Source organism: Cornus florida, unplaced genomic scaffold, assembly GCF_030987335.1.
Source record: "Cornus florida cultivar Cherokee Brave unplaced genomic scaffold, ASM3098733v1 CherokeeBrave_3.0.0_Hap2_Chr02, whole genome shotgun sequence".
In the NCBI taxonomy this organism is placed as follows: Eukaryota; Viridiplantae; Streptophyta; class Magnoliopsida; order Cornales; family Cornaceae; genus Cornus; species Cornus florida.
The window spans coordinates 13,920,140-13,941,525 of NW_026775572.1; the positions used below are offsets into that span (position 1 = coordinate 13,920,140).

General features: G+C 36.5%; 3 protein-coding genes across 3 annotated transcripts; 1 reads left to right on the forward strand and 2 right to left on the reverse strand.

Moving 5' to 3' along the window:
* Positions 1-2,686: 2,686 nt before the first annotated feature.
* Positions 2,687-5,005, reverse strand: LOC132293757 (pentatricopeptide repeat-containing protein At2g03880, mitochondrial). The gene has a single exon (XM_059791368.1). The coding sequence runs from the start codon at positions 4,629-4,631 to the stop codon at positions 2,691-2,693; it is 1,941 nt and encodes a 646-aa protein (XP_059647351.1). The 5' UTR covers positions 4,632-5,005; the 3' UTR covers positions 2,687-2,690.
* A 1,845-nt stretch (positions 5,006-6,850) lies between these two features.
* LOC132293759 (uncharacterized) lies at positions 6,851-10,278 on the forward strand. The gene is made up of 2 exons (XM_059791371.1): positions 6,851-7,289; positions 9,466-10,278. The coding sequence occupies exons 1-2, from the start codon at positions 7,107-7,109 to the stop codon at positions 9,637-9,639; spliced, it is 357 nt and encodes a 118-aa protein (XP_059647354.1). The 5' UTR covers positions 6,851-7,106; the 3' UTR covers positions 9,640-10,278.
* LOC132293758 (cysteine protease XCP1) lies at positions 10,203-14,607 on the reverse strand. Its single transcript, XM_059791370.1, has 4 exons — positions 11,375-14,607; positions 11,024-11,259; positions 10,728-10,868; positions 10,203-10,595 (listed from the first exon to the last, which is right to left on the reverse strand). The coding sequence occupies exons 1-4, from the start codon at positions 11,829-11,831 to the stop codon at positions 10,380-10,382; spliced, it is 1,050 nt and encodes a 349-aa protein (XP_059647353.1). The 5' UTR covers positions 11,832-14,607; the 3' UTR covers positions 10,203-10,379.
* Between the last annotated feature and the right edge of the window lie 6,779 nt (positions 14,608-21,386).

Here is a 21,386-nt window from a genome sequence, read left to right on the forward strand (position 1 = left end):
TCATTTTCATTTTCATTTTTTTTTTTTAAAAAAAAAAAGAGGCTTAATTCCTGTTTTGCAATTAATTATTAGAAAAGGTAAATGGCTAATATTGCTCCTATACATATCTCATTCATTAGTAAAGGAATCTGCACATAATTATGCCTATCAAGAGGAGAGATTGTGGTTCAAAGTGTGAGGACAGTAGTTACAAATTTAAAGGTAAATTTGCAATTTATTAGAAAATATATATAGAATAAAGAATAAAAGAGACCATTTGCCAGTTTGAAAAAGTAACTCTGTTCATCTGGAAAAAAATAATAATAATTAAAAATAACTTTTATTTACTACCAGCGGGGTAAATTCCATTGAAAAATAATCAAATCAGTACAATGGATAAAGAGAGGGCATTCCCTCCCTGTCCAATACACACAAAAAAGTGAAAACTACCACTACCAATACACATGGAAGCAACCAGAAGACAAGAAAGACAGAATCCTAGTGCCAATGACAAACATCATTCAAGGACAGAGCAGACACATCCATGAGCTCAAAAACAGTAGCTCTAGCAACCTCCACTGAAGTTCTTGTAGTAGCTTGAAACATCCTCAAATTTCTTTCCTGCCAAACAGACCATACAGTAGTAGAGACGATCATAGAAAATCGACTAGAAGAAGCAACCTTGTGTATAGCCCACAAAAGAAAGCCATCAAAGGTTTGACAATCCATATGCCAATCAAAAGAATTATTAAGCCAATCCCAGACGCTTCTGGCAAAATTGCATTCAAAAAATAGATGATGCCTGGTATCCTCATTTTGAAAACAGTGGATGCTTGTCATGCAGAACAATACAAGTGGTAAAATTTGTTCCCGGTCTAGCTCTATTCCAACACAGTTTCCTCCACACCACAGAAACATCATGGGACCTACAACCCTCCCAAGCTCTTTTAAAACTGAAATTACCATCCTCCATAACAATATATCTGTATTAGAGTGAACTGGAATAGTGCTAACCATCTGCAAATCAGGGGTATCAAACAAATCAAAACACCAACTGTTATTCTGTATGATAGCAGAAAGAGACGAATCCCTACGAAAAGGTAAACTTCTGAATAGCCTGTGGCCAAACAGCTGAACCAAAGTCTCACCACCACACCAAGGGTCCTTATATAAGCTAAATTTATGTCTATCTGCAATATGGAAAGTAACAGCTTGTTGCATAACATTCTTAACAGAAAGCATGCACATGGGAGAAGCACTGGAAAATTGAACTGCATTCCAATATGAAACACCCCTAGCATAGTTATCACGAAACAATCTGACCCGCAAGTTTTATCCCAGGCCAACCCACAGAAAACAGTAGTTTGAATATCTTCCACACGTCTAAGACCAAACCCACCTTCAGGTTTAGGCCTAGCAATAAGACCCCGCTTCAGAAAATGCATCTTAGAAAAAGAATCAGAACCACCCCCGATGAAATTATTAATTTTCCTTTGAATAATATGGGAAACGTTGACAGGAAGCTTTGCAGCAGAACACCGATACAAGATTAGGGGGTAGATAACAGAGCTAACTAATTCAGTCCTGCTAGCCAAAGAAAGGCTAAGATTTGACCAAGTAGTTAGTTTACTTTTACCTTATCCCAAAGATCGAAGATAGTTGAAAGAGATGAGCATTATAATTCAAAGGGACACCCAAATATTTGAAAGGAAAAGTGCCTTCCTTGAATTGTAAAACTCTAAGAATACATTGCCTCCTTCGAACAGCTTTTGAGAAATAGACAGTGGACTTTCTCATTGGGATGCAACCAAGATAAATCAGTAAACTCAGCAAGAATCTTTGTAATGGCCAAAACGGAACTCAGGTCAGCCTTGGTGACCACAAGCAAGTCATCAACATAAAAGAGATGGCATAGATTGGACTTTATCTTTGCATTAGCTGCAATAGGCTTAAGATAACCTGCATTAACTTCAGCTTCAACTAAAGAAGAGAAATATTCAGTTAGTAAAGTAAATAAAAGTGGAGATAATGGGCAGCCCTGTCTCAGGCCTCTACCAGGTTGGAAAAAGCCTTCTGAGTCCCATTTCTCCTCACTTTCTCTCCACTATAAACCAGGACGCTGCTATTACCAGTCACCACCATGCCACTGATTCCAAATTGGAGGATCCTCACATTCTCTTTTCAAATCTTTACTCCTTTCTCCATCTCAAACACACTTATTAGTATTGCCTCCAAATTGTACCCCAAAAGAAAGAGAAATTGTCACAGCTCCATGACCACAAAATTTCTAAAGAAGTGGATGGTGGGGAGGTGTCACCAAAAAATAGAGGTTAAATGGAGGAAAGTAAACCTTCTTGCCATTATATGACACCACCACCTCTTCTCACCATTCTAATACCAACGAATCTTCTCTTCTTTCCTTTCTCTTTTCCTCACCCGAATTCGAGCTGCACTTCCACTCAAACCATGAAACCCATCAACACAACCCCATCCACCGTCTATCACTGCATCCCACAATTAAACACAGCCATTGCCACAGTTTTGTGCATGTTCACCACCACCAGCCAATACACAGAACAACTCCTTCAATTGCACCATTAACGAACCCTGAGCATACACTCATCACTACTATAATCATGATTCCATCTAATTTTTTCCTCTTCACCTGCCTTCACCTCTGCACAGCAAAGGATAGCTATAATCGTATTCTGCTACCAATAGTCGCCACAGGAGCAAACTCCATGATGGAAATGATGATACCGGATTGGATCCCTGATAACAATGTTCCTACTCTCCATCTTTGCCAAGAGTTTTGCAAAAACATGACAGTCTCCGCAGATCCTGATGTTCTTCCTGATCCTAATAGTCTTCTCCCTTGGCAAGCTCATCATGCCAAACACAATTGCCAGTTTCTCACTGTGGTATTGGAGGGAGTCTTCCTTCTGTTCCCCTTCAAGATCTTGCAAGACGAAATTTGTGTCTGGAACATAACCCACTTCCTTTAATCTCCAAATCAACTGGCTCAGCTCCCTGCCGATCTCACCAATTTGTGGGTGTGACGTGTCTCCCAGTATGAAAGCATGAATCTGTTTATTTACTTCAATCCAACTACATCCTGGTTCCTTCCTGACTCCTCTATCCCTCATGGTCCTCCTCACTTCTGCAACTTCTTCCCATCTTTGAGAATTTGCATAAATATTGGATAAAAGTATGTAGGTTCCTGTATCTTGGGGTTCCAAGTTTAGAATTTTTTGGGCAGCATATATAGCGATATCGGTGTTACGATGAACCTTACACGCGCCAAGCAAAGTTCTCCAGGTAACCACATCTGGTTCACATTCCATTTCATGAATTAGCTTAATTGCTTCATCAAGCTTCCCGGCCCTTCCAAGGAGATCCACCATGCAGCCGTAGTGTTCTCTTTCTGGGTCAATCCCGAAATGCTTCTTCATTGATTGGAAGTAGTACTGTCCATCTTCTACAAGCCCTGCATGGCTACAGGCAAACATAACACCAAGAATAGTGATATTATTTGGTTTTATACCTGAGAGTTTCATTGAGTCGAACAATTTCAGTGCTTCAAGACTGAAACCATTTTGGGCCAAACCTATTATCATGGTGCTCCAAGAGATCACGTCCTTCTCCACCATCCGAGCAAAAGTAGAGTTCGAATCTTCCAAACTGCCACACTTGCAGTACATATTAAGAAGTGCATTATTAAGGATTAAATCTTGGTTGAACTTTAGTACATGAACGTGAACTTGTTTCCCCAATTCCAACAGTGCTAAACCAGTACAAGCTCTCAAAACACTGGTAAGCGTTGCCTGATTGGCCCAAAAACCAGCCCTCTTCATGCTCTTAAAAAGATTTAAAGCTCCATGACCGTCACTGTTCTGAGCAAACCCACCAATGATGGAATTCCAAACAACCAAGTCTGCAGTCACCATCTCATTGAAAACTCGCAGAGCTTCTTGCAATTCATCCCACTTTGAGTAAATATCAATTAAAGCACTCCGAACAAAGACATCAGAATCTAACCCAATCTTAAATATGCTACAATGAAGCTGTCTAAGGTTGGGCAGCCCATCACAGGCTCTCAAAACCGAAGAATAAGTGAACATGTTAGGACTTACTCCATCTCTAAGCATTAAAATCAAGAACTCCAAGGCCTTATCATTGAGCTTAGCATTAGAATAAGCCGCTATCATTGTCGTCCACGACACAACATTTCTCTCAGGCATTTGATCGAACAGTGCTTGCGCTTCATCCAATAGATTGAATTTAACATACATGTTCAGAAAAATGTTAATCAGAAACGTCTTGGGCTCGTACCCATTAGAGAATACGTGCTTGTGGACGAGTCTGCCTTGTGAAATCGCTCTTCGAGCCAAGCAGCACTTGATGAGCTCGGAATAGGTGATAGAATCGGCCCATATTTTGTGTTTTTGCATGGAATCCATGGCTTGCATGGCTCTTGGGAGATCTCTTTGATAACAGTACTTGGTGAATTCATCAACCAGAGAAGATGAATCTGTGACGATGCTGGAGCAGGCGGGCGTGGACGAGTGTGGACGAAAAGGTAGCAGAGGAGGAAGGAGTAGAGGTCCAGCGAATGGTGGGGGTGTGCGCTTCAACCTTGAAATGGCATTCATGGCTCACCAGACCAATGGGAAAAGAGGGAAGAAAAAGAAAGTAAAAATACAAGAGAAAATAAGGTTAAGAAATACTACGAGTATTATTTTGTTTGGTTCTAAAATGATTTGAACTGTAAAATGAATTAAGGAAGGAAAGGGACTAGGGAATGAATGAGAATGTGCAATTAATTTTGAGAAGGTTTTTTGTTTTGTTTTGTTTTGTTTTGTTTTGTGGTAAACACACTTTGTTCTTGAACACCCTCCATATTCTAAATGGTAAAAAAAGAGAAAAATAAAAAAGAGAAGGTTGAGAGTTTGAACTCAATCATTTTTATAAGAGTAATGATACGACAACCAAATTTAATTACCGATTAAGACTCAAAATTGCCACATCACTCACTCATTCATTAAATGAAAAATTCTACTATTTTAAAAAGACTACTTTACCCTCAAAATATCATCCAAACCTTCCACGTTTTCTCTCTCAAAATAATCATCCAGTATTTTTGTGTTCAAAATGACTCTCTCTCTCTCTCTCTCTCTCTCTCTCTCTCTCTCTCTCTATATATATATATATATATATATATATATATCAACCACAATCCCATTATCTCATCAATAAGGATGCAATTCCCTTCCATGATCTACAATCTTTAGTTAATCCGATTGGGTCAAGCGATGAACAAGGAAGACTTTATCATCATCCAACATTCAATTTAAGAATTCACTAGAAAAATTAATGGTGACCCCATCAAACCAGCAAATAAATCATAATTTTTCTTCTCTCTTCTCTCTCCGATTCTGACTCTCTCTCTCTCTCTCTTCAATTTCGCATCTCTCACATATATGCCCTAATCTCTAACTTCATTAGGGCTTTGTGAAGGAAAATGGCTCTACTCATCTATGTCATGGTGTACTGTTGATTTGGGTCTTCTTTGAATGAAGAAAACAATAGAAATTAATAGATAATTTGAAAAGTTTGATGGGTGATTGAGAATGAACAAATTTGAAAGACTTTTAGGGAGAGATGTGAAGTTAAAGGATTGTGACAGTGGAGGGGTGAGGGCAACACAGAGATGGTGACGGTGGAGGTGGAGAGGCGGGTAGGACAGTGTGACAGAGATGGAGGAATTTTGAGAGAAAAATAAGGAAGGGTTTGGATGATTATTTGAGAGAGAGAAAATGTGGAAGGGTTTGGATGATTTTTTGAGGATAAAGTAATCTTTTTAAAATGGTAGAATTTTCCATTTAATGAATGAGTGAGTGATGTGACAATTTCGGGTGTTATTCGGTGATTAAATTCAATTGCCGTATCATTATTCTTTTTATAATTGTATTCAATTGTTTCGTTAAATACTTAGAAAAAAGAAAGGATAAAAATTGTTTAATTTCACTATTACATCTCATGTCTTTTTCTTATTAACATTTTTCATTTAACCCAGTATTAAATTTTTGGCAGAAGAAAAATAATACTCAAGTGATGTTTGATAAAATTGAAAATTAAGTACTAAAAAAATTAATTTTTTGAATTTTAAGTACCCAAGTTTGGAAGTGATAATTGAAAAACAAATATTTTTTTATAATTTTTTTGATTTTTCAATGTTGGTTTATATCACTTAAAATTTTAGTAAATTTGAAATTGTGTTTACTGTTTTCAGTAATATTCAAATTGTTTTGTCAAACACATTTAAATGAATACATTTGTGCTAGACAAAGATATTAAGAAGCAAAAATCAATCATACGCTGCTAAAATTAATTCTAACTAAATCACAAGAAGAAAATGAGCTTCAATAAAATGGTAATACATGTCACTAACTAATTATATCTTGTGTATAAATAAAATTGCATTTATTTGAAATGTCTATTTGCCATAATCCAACACCAATAATACATGTTTCAACACATTAAGCGGGAAAAAAAAAAAAAAAAATTACTACATTCAGCTAGCTGGATTCGTAACCTTGTTATTCTCAATTAAAGGAACGGGAAAACTAAAATTCAGAGGATTGAGGACAAAGCGAAACTTAATTTGAAAGCCGGAGCATCTCTAATTGATACTTTAAATTCTGCTTGGTCAACGGCTAATTTTGACATGAAAATTTTCTCTCCAAAAAAATTTCAAATATTGTTAATAAATTAATAAACTTCACATGTGCACTATGCCAAAATATCACACAGTAGTACTAATTACGTGTCAATATTTAATTATCGAATAATAAAAGGCCTAGTTTGGTTTCCCTTACTTCACGGATTCTTCTTCTTTCGCGTGACAAGAAAGGAAAGGACTTCTCTTTCCCCTGTGTTCGAATTCCTTCCGTGCATACGAACTATACTGGGACCGAACGAGTTGAGAGAGAGCCATCGTCACCTCTCCGATCAAAAATGGAGTCTTTCAGATATAATTCTACTAAATCTGAAACCCTTTATTGACATTGTTTTGTACTGAAGATAGAACTCTAGGTTTTGCGCAGTGGTGGTGGAGAGAGAGAGTGATGTCTCAGCTGAGAATAAAGGCAGTGGTGGAGAAGTTCGTGCAGGAGTTGAAGGAAGCGCTCGACGCCGACATACAGGACAGGATGATGAAGGAGAGAGAGATGCAGAGTTACATCGAGGAGCGCGAACGCGAAGTCGCCGAGCGTGAAGCCGCCTGGAAAGCCGACCTCTCTCGTCGCGAGGTAGTTTTTTTTTTCTTTCAACGATTCTTTCATTCAATGTTTTAATCTACTGTAATTATCAGAAATCAATTGTACTTGTTCGTATTCTCGATCATTAGCATAGACTTGAGTTAGAGTTCCATCGTCTCTGTCGATGTTAGGGTTTTGATTTGACTTGCTTGATGGTGTTGTTATTTCTTATGAATATTCATTTCATTGGTGGAAGTGAGAGCGTCCTATTCCTACCACAGTAGCAAATAGTTTGTGTTATTTCATACTCTTAATTTTAGAAAATATGATTATTCACCACAAATCATTGATTTGGTTTTTGCTCCTGTTGCATAATAAGGACAAATGTTGGACTGCCTGTGATTGCGTTGGATGATAACCGAGCAAGAACTTTAATACCTTGCTAAGTAAGAACAAATGAAGGACAAATATCACTTTTATCAAATAAGGCAATCTAACTAGGGTACCAGACTAAAATTGTATGAGAGCTAAAATATGCTTAAAAAAAACTCGAAGCAGGGGACTCAAACTTGCTTTTGTTGACCTTCCCTGTATATTCAAATTAGAAACTCGTAAGAGTCGCACGGGAAAGCTTCATACTGGCTTGAGCACCCACAATGGCATTGTTGGGAGTGTTCCATGTCTAAATGGCCCACATTTGGTGCACGAATTCGTACCCACCGTTCATGTCCCGACTTAACAGTATGTCTCAGGAATATAATGTGGTCTTGTGAAGAGCATTTTTGTTCCTTCACAAAATGATGATTTTCTCTTAGCTTCTGGAATACAAGTTTCAAGTGCTTAAGGGTCTATTCTGGACTTGAGCTATGCACCACCACATCATTGAGGTATACTATCATGAAACTTATATGGGTAGTTGTGGAAGACTCGGTTCATTAGAGTGCAAAAGGTTCCTGGGCGAGAAACTTGGACCCATAGCTAGCTGCACGTTGTATTTGTTTCATACCCTATGCTATGAGGATTAGATACAGGCCCGACTTTAAGTTTTGTATGTATTTGGTATGACTTCGTTATTCAGAAAGGCCCACTGTGAGCTGAATGGGGTACTTGCTCTGCTGCATTACCTTATTGGGAAAGCTGTAATCTTCATACAGTCTTCATCATTCATCTTGCTTCTTTTGCAATAGCGATGGGGCTCCCTAAAGGTGCTCTTAATGACCTAATAAGGCCTGACTCTCACAATTCATTTAGTTGCAAGAAATTTCTATCCTCTATGAAGTAGGATAGGATAATGCATGGGTTTTCACCAATTGAATATACAGAGAGAGAGCAAAAGGCACTGGGATGGCCTTCAGTCTCCCGTAAGAACAACATCTTTAAAATTACTTGGAAATAATCCATGGGAACGACAATGAAGTTGGCATGTCCTTGCCGAATTCTTACTTTAACAGGTACGGACTTCGTTATTCCATTATTGGTTGAACTTTCAAGCTCAACACTTCTATGTAGCCTTGGTCTCTATAACTTCAAGTGCAATCTTGTTGATTTGATCCCCAACATAAAGTTACTGGTGGCCACAGTATCAATCATGGCAGGTGTGGCCTTCCTTCTGGATCTTGAGATCCACAATTACGAGGCCTTAGAAAGTGCCTTCTTCCTCTCTGCTGCTTTCCCCCTCCTCCCTTTTTAAAGCATTAAGTAATCATAAAGCTTTGTTCGAGGCCCATCTCTTCCTCCTCATATTCTTGCACATTCTCTGAGAAAGAAGCTTGTAGGGAATTTAGTGCTTTCTTATGAGCGCATTCTGAAACTCTGTGAGCATTAAATAGAATGTGTGCTAAATTGGGGAAACTTGAGATGATCCCAAAAAACTTGAAATGAAGTTGGAAGTTCCATGTCGTAAAAAAAATATTATATTCAAACAGATTTAAGGGAGTGTGTGTTTGAGTTTTCATACCTGAGTTGCATATTCCTGCCCATAGAGAATGCAATGGTTTTGCGCTGGGGATGGACCGACTCAACTGGGGTTTGGCTGTACAATTGTATCTTTAAGCTTGGATGTGGCTAACATGGATACCAATGAACAGCTTCCTGTGCAATTTAATGTTGTAGCTTACCAAAATTTTCCATCTGTTAACTGAATTTTATTTTGTTCCTGCCTTGCTGGAGGTAAAGTGTGATCTATATTTATTATTTACAATTTTATTCCCTTGCACCCATCTTTCAGGCAGAGATTGCCCGGCAAGAAGCAAGGCTGAAGATGGAAAGAGAGAATCTTGAGAAAGAAAAAAGTGTGTTAATGGGAACTGCATCCAATCAAGATAACCAAGATGGAGCGCTTGAAATCACTGTAAGTGGCGAAAAGTACCGATGCCTCAGGTTTGCAAAGGCAAAGAAATGAGGTTCTATTGATATGGATTTAGCAAAGTGAACATGGTTTTGAATACTGGTCCTTCTGAACCATGCGGTGGCTACTTTCTGATTAAATCTTCATTCACATTAAGTGCATTGGTTATGTACATAAAGGCGTACAATGCCTTAAAATATGAACTGATGATGCCCATGCTTGCAATCCAATTTCACACAGAAGGACGAGCATTGTTCGATGGAAAAAATTAGTATTAGCTATTATTCTTTTCATTGCAATATCATAGCAAAAACTGAAGGGTCCTTGATTGAATGGAATGCAACTCTATGGATTCTTATACTCTTCTTTGCGTAATAATTTCATTGATCTGCATGCGAGAAACCTAGTGTGCTTCCATTGTGTTGGAAAGAGAGGAGTCACAATGTCTCCCAGTTATAGGATTGAAGATCAACCAATCGAGTCTTAGTCTAGACAGATTTGTCTAGCAGTGGAAGGTCGAGCTTGAGTTTGACTTTGGGCTGTTGCAAGCAAATTCGAATGCATAATTTCAGTTTTTGTTATGTTTTATTTAATTCCATTGTCTCTCGATACATGCGTTGTCTCTGTGTGCGAATAAATGCAGTAGTTGTCAACATTACAAAATGAAAAAGCTACTACAAGATTTGTTGATTATTCTTGTACCCTTATTAATTGAGGATAATGTTACACCAGTATGCTTGACACAACTAAAAGAATGAAGCATGACATCTGATAGAGAAACGGAGATCCATAAATCAGTTCTTTTTGGTAGGATAAGAAGCCATTTTGTTGATACCACATATTCCCTGAGGTTTTCCTGTGTTTCTCTTCATCCTTATGTATCCTTTTTCTCCCCATCTCGGACCCCAGGAGTTCTTCACAATGATGTAATCCACGTCCTTTGATGATCCATATCCAACGGCTGTAACTCCATGATCCAATTCTGTTCCACAATGCCCGTTAAATACTCCCTGTAAAACCACAACAGTGTTGTTATATGTACAGTCCTCCATATATATGGATGCATACTGCAAGTCTGCAATACAACCTGAAAGTCACGGGCTTGAAATGAAAAACAACTCGCTGTTCGGAAAACAACTTACCCCACTGTAAAATTGGAAGTCTCTTCCAGAAGCTTCGATGGCGACACTGATAGGCTGGTGTGCTAGAGCCTTCAGGAGACTCTTTTCGTCATTCCGTGGCACGTCTTCGTAACCACTAATGGTCACCATCTCCACATCTTCCTATAGGCAGCAAACAAATAAAAAAAAAAACTTAATTTTCATAATTTGGGCTTTAAAACTTGTTCTGTTATATTCTGGCTAGGACTTGAAATTCTTTTTGATCTTTGTATGGTACTGCCAAATACAAATATTTTACGCATGAAGATGTGGTATACCTTTTGTTCCTCGCAAGTGCCTTCTTCCATGATATATGGGTAGTCATCCTCCTTATGGAGTCCACCATTAGAGACTATGAAGGCAAATGCATAATCCATTAAACCTCCATTGCAACCACTGTTGAAAGCTGTGTCACAATCAATCAGCTGTTGCTCGGACAAGGAAGTTAGATTTCCGGTGACAATCTGGTTTATGCCTTCAACAGCCGCCACTGTTGAAAATGCCCAACAACTGCCTGCATTCGTCCATACCATCACATCATTTTAGTGTATCATCACCCAAGAAGATGCAAATTGTGTGTGTGTGTGTGTGTGTGAGAGAGAGAGAGAGAGAGAGAGAGTAGTGCTTACCACATGAACCTTGGTTCTTGACGTTTGTAACAGCTCCTTTCTTTCTCCAATCCACGGACTTGGGCAACGGCGCATCTCTGTAACTAAACCTCCCAGAAGACTCTTCCCTTGGAAACACAGGTTTTAATCCTAAATACATGCTTTTGAACTCTTCATGGCTCAAGTCTGCAAACTCATTCAACCCAAGCCAGTAGCTACTGACATTTTTATTCCTCTCATCAATATGCTTCAAGTTATCTACAAAGATCTCAAACCTATGAAGCTTCTCTTCAATGCTCTCATAGATTTTACCATGCTTTGATATCCATGACTCAAAGAGATATTGGAGTCCATCTCTCGAAGTCAAGTCGTCCGGAGAATAACCCACAATTGAAAAATCATGAGCCAGAGCAGAGCAAATGAAGAGAGACAGAGAGAAGGTAAGAATGGAAATCTTGGAAAAAGTGGAGACCGCCATATTTCTGCTGTGGAATTTGGTTGTGACAAAGGTAAGAAGAGAAGAAGATGGGTGGATACGAAGAAGGGATGAGGAAGTTTATATATAGTTTTGGTTTCATAGGTTGCTTTCAAGTAAAGTGGTTTCTAGCATACTGAGTCTTCAAGGGTTGTTTTAAACAGGCTTTTGCTCCAAGCATGCTCATTTGTTTATTGGAGAGGAATTAACCTAGGTGTTTGGTAAAAGTATTAGATGAGAGAGAAAAATCTGTAAAATGCATTACTGATCAAAATGCAGCCTAATCAGCATGAGGTCACCAGATTTGACTGTCTCTCCTAAAATGTTTGGTGCACCAATAACACTACCATTCATTGGAACAAATGTTATTACTATTTCCTTTCTCATTTCGTATATGGTCATCTTCAAGGTTAAGAAACCATCCAGGATGTAGTCTACTGGTTCTTCCTCGCTCTTGAAAGTAGAAGGTCGAGAGTTCAAGTCTTCATTAAAAACTTCAAGGTTAAGAATGAAATCATATGAATCGGACACACGGCCTTAACAGGGCATAAATGGCATACATTCTAAAGAATTCGAAGGCTAGAATGAAAAAAAGAGGCCAGATGACCTGATTAGATAGATAACCATAAAATTATTCTGGCATATATTGTTGAGTGAACTCCCACATGATTTTTTATTTTTTTTGATTTGGCAGTTCATGAGAAATTTCCTAGCACGGACCTTCTAGCAATCAGACATTTGAGCATTCTATATACCATGTGAGTGATAAAAATAAGACTTTTGAGCATCTCATCAGACATTGAAGCTGGCCAACTATATTACTGAAACAAATTCATTTTGAATCGCCCAGAATTGCGAGAATTAAACCCGAAACTCCCGGCGGATTCAGCTAGCAATTTCTAGTCGGTAAGCATAGTTCCGAGGAAATTCATACATATATCATTAAGAATTCTGAAGCTGAATCACCCAGAATTACGAAATTTCAGCTAGCAATCTGTAGTCAGTAAGAATAATTCCGAGGAAGTCATCATATATCATTAAGAATTCTGAAGCACAGAACAAAAATGCCAAGAAAGTAGGATCCACCTCAAATGAAATGTTGTGAAACGACTGGATAATTTCCAGAAAGGCTTGAAGACAAATTTTAATTCTTGATGCAGCGAAGGGGATGCTTTTACGAGAGAAAACCATCCACAGAGTTAAGGTAGTCAAATCAGCAAAATGAGACCAGAAAGCTTAGATCTAGTAAATCAACTGAACAAGGTTTTATATGTAAAGACCAATCATATCAATTAATGTAACATGTTTAATCATATTGAACTTTTGCGCACTAGAAAAAGATAACCCATTTGTGGCTGATCTACAGCAGAGAAAAGTTACAGAAACTAGTGAATTAATAATTTCAAAATAATCAACTGAAGAAACAAAACAAAACAAAAACAAAAAAAATTACAGAATATTAGCCTATATTGCATTTACACAGATGCTTCGATAGTCTAAAAAGGGAAATGTCATCACTATCTTTGCAGCTTTCCAATAGAGTGTAAATATATTGAGACAGAGACAATGCTGTAAACATGCAAATCGAAAAAACCAAATCAATGAAAGAAGTAGAAATCACATCCGAAATGACATTGAAAATTGCCATGCCTAAATGGATGCATTTATTTTTGGACCAACTGTAATAACCATTTTTCTGGATGCCTTTGCTACCATGCTTGGATGGCTTTCGCACCATGACACACTTGTCCACAATGAAAAAGGTGTGTCAAACATGATTCGTTGCCAGATTTAAGGGCAAACTGGTGTATAATTGTATTCATAAATATCTAATTTTTAATTCTAGCGCTGTTAGATATTAGCCTACTCAGTACACCACTGCAAATTGCAATGCTATTCAAACAGGCAGGAAGGCCTGATTTGCCCAAAATCTATTGAATAGCTAAAAAGAGGACCTGAACATAAATCCGGAGGTACTTACGTGGAGTCAAGGAAGAAAGCAAGCGAGAGATGAAGCCCAAATAGGAGCACAGAAACTACAGCGGTAAGCAGCATTGCCACAAAAGTTGAATACACCAGCAAATCATTGTACAGCCAGAAAAAAAAAAATGTGTAATGAGTGCACAATGGGACTTTTTCTGTTTAATTTCCTGTACTGCATAAGCACCCTTAAAGCATGAAGAACTGAAATGACAAGACCAGAGTAGATGCCCATATATTTAGTTAAGGGAACTCCCACATGATTTTTTGTTTTTTTAATTTGTCAGTTCATGAGAAGTTTCCTACCATAAACCTTCAAGCAAGCAGACTTTTAAGCATTATGGGCATCTACCACATGCTTTTAAGACCTCTGAGTATCTCACCCGACATTGCAAATATTATGAGGAGACCTAATTGGGGGCCACTGATGGATTATTCTTCATCTTATGATTTAGTGCTCTATTTGAATACTGCATTGAAGATAAGAAGAATTCCGAGGAAATCATCATATATCATTCCGAGTTCAGCTAGCAATTTCCAGTCAGTAAGAAGAATTCCGGGGAAATCATCGTATATCATTAATAATTCTAAAGCACAACACACCAATGACAAGAAAGTAGGATCCACCTAAAACGAAATGTTAGTGAACGATTGGATAATTTCCGGAGAGGCTGGAAGACAAACTTTAATTTTTGATGCAGCGAAGGGGATGCTTTTTATGAAAGGAACATCCACAGTTCAATCAGTTAAACCAGCAAAATGAGATCAGAAATCTCAAATCTAGTAAATCAACTGAACAAGGTTTTATGAATAAAGACCAATCATATCAATTAATTTACATGTTAATCATATTGAACTTTTGCTCACTAGAAAAAGATAACCCATTTGTGGCAGATATACTATAGAAAAAAGTTAAAGAAACTAACTAATGAATGGAAATGTCATCACTATCCTTGCAACTTTCCAACTGAGTGTAAAAATATTGAGACAGAGACAGTGTTGTACACATGCAAAAACCAAATCAGTGAAAGAAGTAAATGTAAACATACCTATGCCAACTCTTTTCAGTATTGAGTAATGACCTTAATTGGAAATAACCATTTTTCTGGATGCCTTTACACAATGAAAAAGGCATGTCAAACACGATTCATGGGCAGAATTGTGGGCAAACTGATGTATAAATTTCATCACAAACATCTAACTTGTAATTCGAGCACTGTTAGATATTACCCTACACAGTCCACGACTGCAAAATTGCAATGCTATTCAAACAGGCAGGAAGGCCTGATTTGCCCAAATTCTATTGAACAGCAAAAAAAGAGGACCTGAAAATAAATCTGAAGGTACTTACATGGAGTCAAAGAAGAAAGCAAGCGAGAGATGAAACCCAAATCGGAACACAGAAACGACTGCAGTCAGCAACATTGCCTCAGAAGTAGAATGCACCTGCAAATTGTTGCCCAGCTGAATAAGAATTTTAATACCTTTTATGAAGTGTGTAATGAGTGCCCAATGGGACTTTTGCTTTGTTAGTTTATCCTTTCTTCTTTTTCCTTTTCATTTTCTATATTGCATAAGCATCCTTGAAGCATGAAGAATCCCAATGTAACAATTTATGCTATATTAGCGCATCAATGCTGACACAGATTGAACACCATCTCTAAGAAACAACACCAACTTTATGATTTTCAATTTTTTGCTGCATTGAACAGTACCAGATAGCATAGCAATGCCAATGTCCTTGTCACTGATTTTCTTATTTATTTATTTATTTCTATTTTTGTTTGTACAAAAATGTTGAGAAAAAGTAGCTAGTTTTCAAAATAAAAAATCTTGCAGATAGTGTGGTCTACATAAAATAATACCATTTATTATAAAATACTTTCATTTTTTTTTATTTTTAAATCTCCTCGGGTTCCTCCTTTGATTAATTAATAAAACAATGTCCACATTTGATATCAAGATATCATTTGATGACATAAGATGAAGTAATAAATTGTATATACATCCCTGCCAAAACATCTTGGCTCTTCTTTTTGATTCAGTAGAAAAAAATTTGTTGCTGAAATATGCCCAAGCATGATTTAGATGTTTTCCCTCACATATCGATGGTAAATCTAGCAATGTAACATCTATGAGCAAATAAAAAGTTACATTGCTAGATTTACCATTGATATGTGAAGGAAAACATCGATATATATATATATATATTTATAACACTTGATTCATCATATACCTACCAATTTATTAAAAGGCATTGCTTTGTAATACAAACTAATTCGGACGTGTTTGGGGGGAAAAGGTTATTCACTTTAGTCACATTCCAATCGACTCCGACACTAACCTTCCTTGAAGATGTAAAACCATTAATCTACATGGCAACCAATTTGACTCTCATCTATTACCGCAAACTAAAAAATGATAATAATTTAGAAGTGAAATTATTACTTGAGATTAACTAGAACATCATACATCAATGGTGAAAAAAGTTTGTTGACACAGCCGTGAAAAAAGTTTGTTGAACATCATCAAGGACAATGATACCTTGCACATGATGCAACTGACAAACATGTCGTGAAACACTTCAGATACTTTGTACACCTTTTGAAAGAAGTATGGCTAGGATGACACAGTTTGAAGCACGATCAAACAAACCAACATAACTCTACAAGATTTCACATTGTTATAAGTGAAATATCTTGCAAAACAGGAAATGAGGAAGTTGCAAGCAAATAAGCTGCTGAACTATATAAATTCAAGATAAATAAATTACCTAAGCACATGGTTTAGAGTCATTTGGACTGTACTTAATGAGGATCCTTGGCCCCTGTAAAAGAAAAGACAGCAAGTAAAAGATACAGGATGATGAAATCATCCAAACAACTCTAGAGGAGAGCAAGATTTTTTAAGATAAAAAGCCAATGACAGATAAAGCTTTCCATTTCAATAAACATATTGAATCTGCAAACAAAGGAAAAAAATTTAAAACTCTTATCCTGTTTTTGTAATAGGAATTGACAAATCAGTTTCTCTTCTTATCATCTCTAAAAGTTAAAAGCTGGGAAACTACAAAATATATATATATATATATATATATATATATATATACAAAGCAGTGGGGAGCTAATTTAATTGATTTCAGAGGAGCGCCTTCCACATAGAAAAAATATGTAGCCAGACATAGATAAAATACGTACATTTCCATCAATATCCAATCATCACCCATATTGAATCATATGATGCAAATGCAACTACGGTCAACTTTTAACATCATCCATTTTTTATGAATGTTGAAGACAAGTTCAATCATCTGTAAATCAAATTTCACCATAGACAAACATGAGAAAATTAGAAGCAAAGAATAATTTCAAATTACTTATTCATAACATCATTAAAATCGTGAATTACTATTGCAATTGCATTGAAAGGCTATTCCAAAAAAATCCAACTAGAAGTTTTGCACATTTATGTTCCTTGAAGGATGCTTTTTAATTATAGCCTGCAGAATGCATTAACAAACTTGTAAACAGAACTAAATATCTAGACAACTCGGTTGAGATTGTCTACTGTCTATATTGCGTCAACCAAAATCGTCTATGGGGAGTTCTAACAGAATTATGTATGACTAAAATAAACCAAATCCTGATTGTTAGATCACCGATTGTTCTAGAAGGTTAAGCTGTTAGAGAATGAACCCAACAATGTATATCAAGCTCGACCAACCCATCTTGCACGTGATGAGGCAAACAAACCAAATCTAATATCATAACAAGTGCAAACTTTGCACCAAACCGAGAACAATTGCAGAGATGGAGACTTGGAACTCAAAACATCCCAGAATCAAGGCTCTGATACCATGTTAGATCACCAATTGCTCCAGAAGCTTAAGCTGTAAGAGAATGGGCCTAACAATGTATATAATACGTGATGTAGAACTCATGTAAGCAATTGATACTTTAAGTTGTTAGAGCAGAATACATGCTTAAGAATTTACCTGTATGTACACTCCGGGAAAGCCACTCCGAATTGCCATGACCTGCAAAGGAATTACTGATTATTACAGTAAGAAGCAGTATCTTATAAGATCAATTCTCAGTTCAACTTAACAGATCAAGCCTCAAAATAAGTAAAGCTCACAATGGCCATCACCCAACCTTGAAAAGAAGTTTGAAGAACATGATCAGAATTGAACAACCAATGTCATTCTGTAATATTTATATGTACTTAAATATGTATATATATATATATATATATATATATATATATAAAATTCTAAATGAAAGAAAACAATCAAAGTCGGAAAGTGAGGGACAATGTTCCTCTCTTCTTATACAGAGTATCATGACTAGAAAAATTGATGAATAGTTCAAATTTCCAAGTTATTGTGAAAGCAATGCAGCTTAGATTAACAAATGAAGCTTGCACAAGAATGCGATAGAAGTTGTTGACTATCACTCTTATGAACAATTAGGTTGTGCTGTGGTGCACCCTGTACACAATAGAACGAAAGCAGCCCACTGAATCTCACTTAACCTGAAAAAAATAAAATTATAATCAGAGCAAACATCTAAAATCTTGCTACATCCTGCTCGGTTAGGAGTTACTTCATGCTACATGTGTAAAATTTTGAATAATTGCTCTTCCAGATTATATAGTAGTTGACTTCACCATCCATTTGGAAAAATAGCATGAAAATAACACAGCTACTACGTGGTTTATTCATGGATTATGATCAAGATCCACAGATGCAATTATAAATGTCAAACATTGATGGAAAGAACAACAAAACTATACTTATCCAAAAAAAAAAAAAAAATTGTTTCTATTTGTACGGAAGGAGAACAAATGGGACAGCCATGTAATATCACATTCCTTTGCTACAAGAAGTCATTTGTTGAAAGGTTCTTAACTTTTCCTCATAAACAAACAATGCATAGAGGAACTGTCTCAGGAACATATCAAACATATTTTTTCATAAGCATAAAAAATATATATATCTAACGTAAATGGTGGAAGGACTTCTTCTTAAGGATAATTCAGTATAAAACACATATGCAAAGATGTAATACTTCCCCATAAAGTCAGGTTCTTCAGTATCTGGTACCCAGGAGCATCCACATATGCAAAGATGTAATACTTCCACATAAAGTCATGTTTCAGAATACAAGAGGGGCAAAGTAATTAATTCCTGAAAAAAGAAAAAAGCAAAGAAGAGCCCAAATTTAACCAAGTTTTTTACGAGGTAAAAAGCAGCAGGAATGAGTAAACATTGTACTCAACCTACATAATAGTTACACATGAGAGGAAAAAAAAAAAAAAAAAAAAAGATCTAAATTTATGAACAGTTCCACAATTAATAAAATAGTGAACCTGGATCAGAGTTTAAAATTGCAATGTAATTCAGATATACAAGGATGGAACAACAAAAGAACAATCCCACTATTCTGAACTCCTAGAACAGTGATAATGCAACTCAAAACAGTAACACCATTCATTTGATGGCTTATTTCCTAGGAAGCACGGACACTCCAAAATGGGCGAAGAATCCGTGTCCGACACGTGTCGGACACGGACAAGCGTCGGACACGCCCTGACACGTGTCGGACATGCCAAAAAACGTGTCTGGAATTTTTTTATTTTTTTTAATTTTCGGACACGGCTCGGACACGGCTCAAACAGCTCGGACACGGCTCAGACACGGCTCGGACACACTTTTCTGGAATTTTTTTTTTTTTTTTTAATTTTTAATGCTGATATGTTAATTTTTTTTTTTTTTTTTTTAAATTTTTTAATGCTGATATGTTCTATTTTTTGTTTTGTACTACCCTAAAGATGCTGATATATATATATACTAACATATCAGTGATATATATATATATATATTCCAACCTAAACATATCAGTGTTTTTTTTTAAAATTATTAATGCTGATATATATATATATATATATATATATATATACTATTCGCCGTGTCCGTGTCCTAATTTTTTTGGATTTGCCGTGTCGCCGTGTCCGTGTCGTGTCGTATCCGTGTCCCGTATCCGTGTCCGTGCTTCTTAGCTTATTTCCAAGTTCATAAAGAATATGGAGCGCAAGGCAGGGAAGAAAAAAAGTTTTAGTATACTATTGTTGGAATCACAGGATGATAGAATTTTTTCCATGATGTATTCTAACCAATAGGATTTTAAGCCTAAATTGTTTTGTGTTTGCATAAATGTGAAATGCAGTGTTAACCGTGTGATGTGATGTCCCTTGAAACCTGCATGACAAAGAAGCAGACAATATACTCGATGGTGAAACTTTGTTCCAGCATATAATTGTCTAAAATTTAGACCACAATCTAATTAGTCCATCATAGGTTTGCAAATATATAAAACCATGTCATCCTAAATGTTAGATCAAATTTTTTAGTCAAAGCATCTTATTTCACTGTATCCTGCGAACTCAATGGAGAAGAGCACAAATGGACAAATAAAAAATTGATATAAGAAACCTGTTATCATCTGTAACACCTTCATTTCTCCAAATTCTTCCCAAGGTTGCAAGAGAGAGCACACACATTTCAAAGTCTCCACCTAAATGCAAAAGGAGGAAACTGAAGGTCAATATAAAATTCAATTAAGATCGATTCTGTAACAAACTTAGTATTGAAACATGAATGATTATTGTAGATTTAAAAATTTTGAGACTGTCATATCACTACTCTTATAGATTACCTCTCGCCTTTCATTTTATCTCAATCACAGAATACTATTTCTCACCAAGAAATTTGCAGTTGTAACACTAAACTCGTATTTTCCAGCTCTCTTTGACCAGACAATAAGTATAGATTGTGAACTCACCAAAAAAAAAAAAGGTCAATGCAAATGGGACAATTGACCTATATCAAGGAGAATTTTTTATAAATAAAATATAAAGGTTGAGCTTTAAGAAGAAGGTGCCACCTCAAAGAGCTCTCCCACGAAAGATATATACATTTTCCCGAATTGCAAGCCATCTTTGTCTTTGAAGTTACATTTATTAATTGAAACACGAGGGCAAGCTATATCCAATCAAAGTAATCAACCTTGCAATTCAAATAGTTCTGAATACAAGATATACAATCCATTGACACACAGCTAAATTTCAAAATGCACAAATAAAATTATAGATGAAAGCTCCTGTTTTAACAAAGAAAATGAAACTTGACTAAAGGGTTCCTATCACATCCGAACAACTACAAGTAAAAAGGAAAGGGTTCATAAAATTAGTTGTGCCAAAAGAACCTCAAACTAAAATCCAAAACTGATGAAGTGATTGAACGGAGAAAAACCAAAAAAGGGACTTGAATTTAAGATTTTGGACTCAAAATAATCAATGAACTATTTCTGTTTTGTTGCTAACTATGTACAAGTAGTTGGGCAAAATTAGTTTGTAACTGCTTACAGTCTGAAAGTAGAAACTGCCGAATGCATACTACCAAAAAAGTAGAGAGCATGCTCCAGAAAAGAAAAACATTAACAGCAAATAGATAACTGCTGCCAGCAAACACCAGGAAGCAAAGAGAAAGCAGAAGTTTCTCCACCACCCACAAAATGG

Coding starts and splice junctions, on each gene's coding strand:
- LOC132293757 (XM_059791368.1), bottom strand. CDS start 4,631: ATGAATGCCATTTCAAGGTTGAAGCGCACACCCCCACCATTCGCTGGA.
- LOC132293759 (XM_059791371.1), top strand. CDS start 7,107: ATGTCTCAGCTGAGAATAAAGGCAGTGGTGGAGAAGTTCGTGCAGGAG. Junction 7,290..9,465: donor CCGACCTCTCTCGTCGCGAG/GTAGTTTTTTTT, acceptor CCCATCTTTCAG/GCAGAGATTGCCCGGCAAGA.
- LOC132293758 (XM_059791370.1), bottom strand. CDS start 11,831: ATGGCGGTCTCCACTTTTTCCAAGATTTCCATTCTTACCTTCTCTCTG. Junction 10,869..11,023: donor GCACTTGCGAGGAACAAAAG/GTATACCACATC, acceptor TGCTGCCTATAG/GAAGATGTGGAGATGGTGAC. Junction 10,596..10,727: donor ACTTCCAATTTTACAGTGGG/GTAAGTTGTTTT, acceptor GTGGTTTTACAG/GGAGTATTTAACGGGCATTG.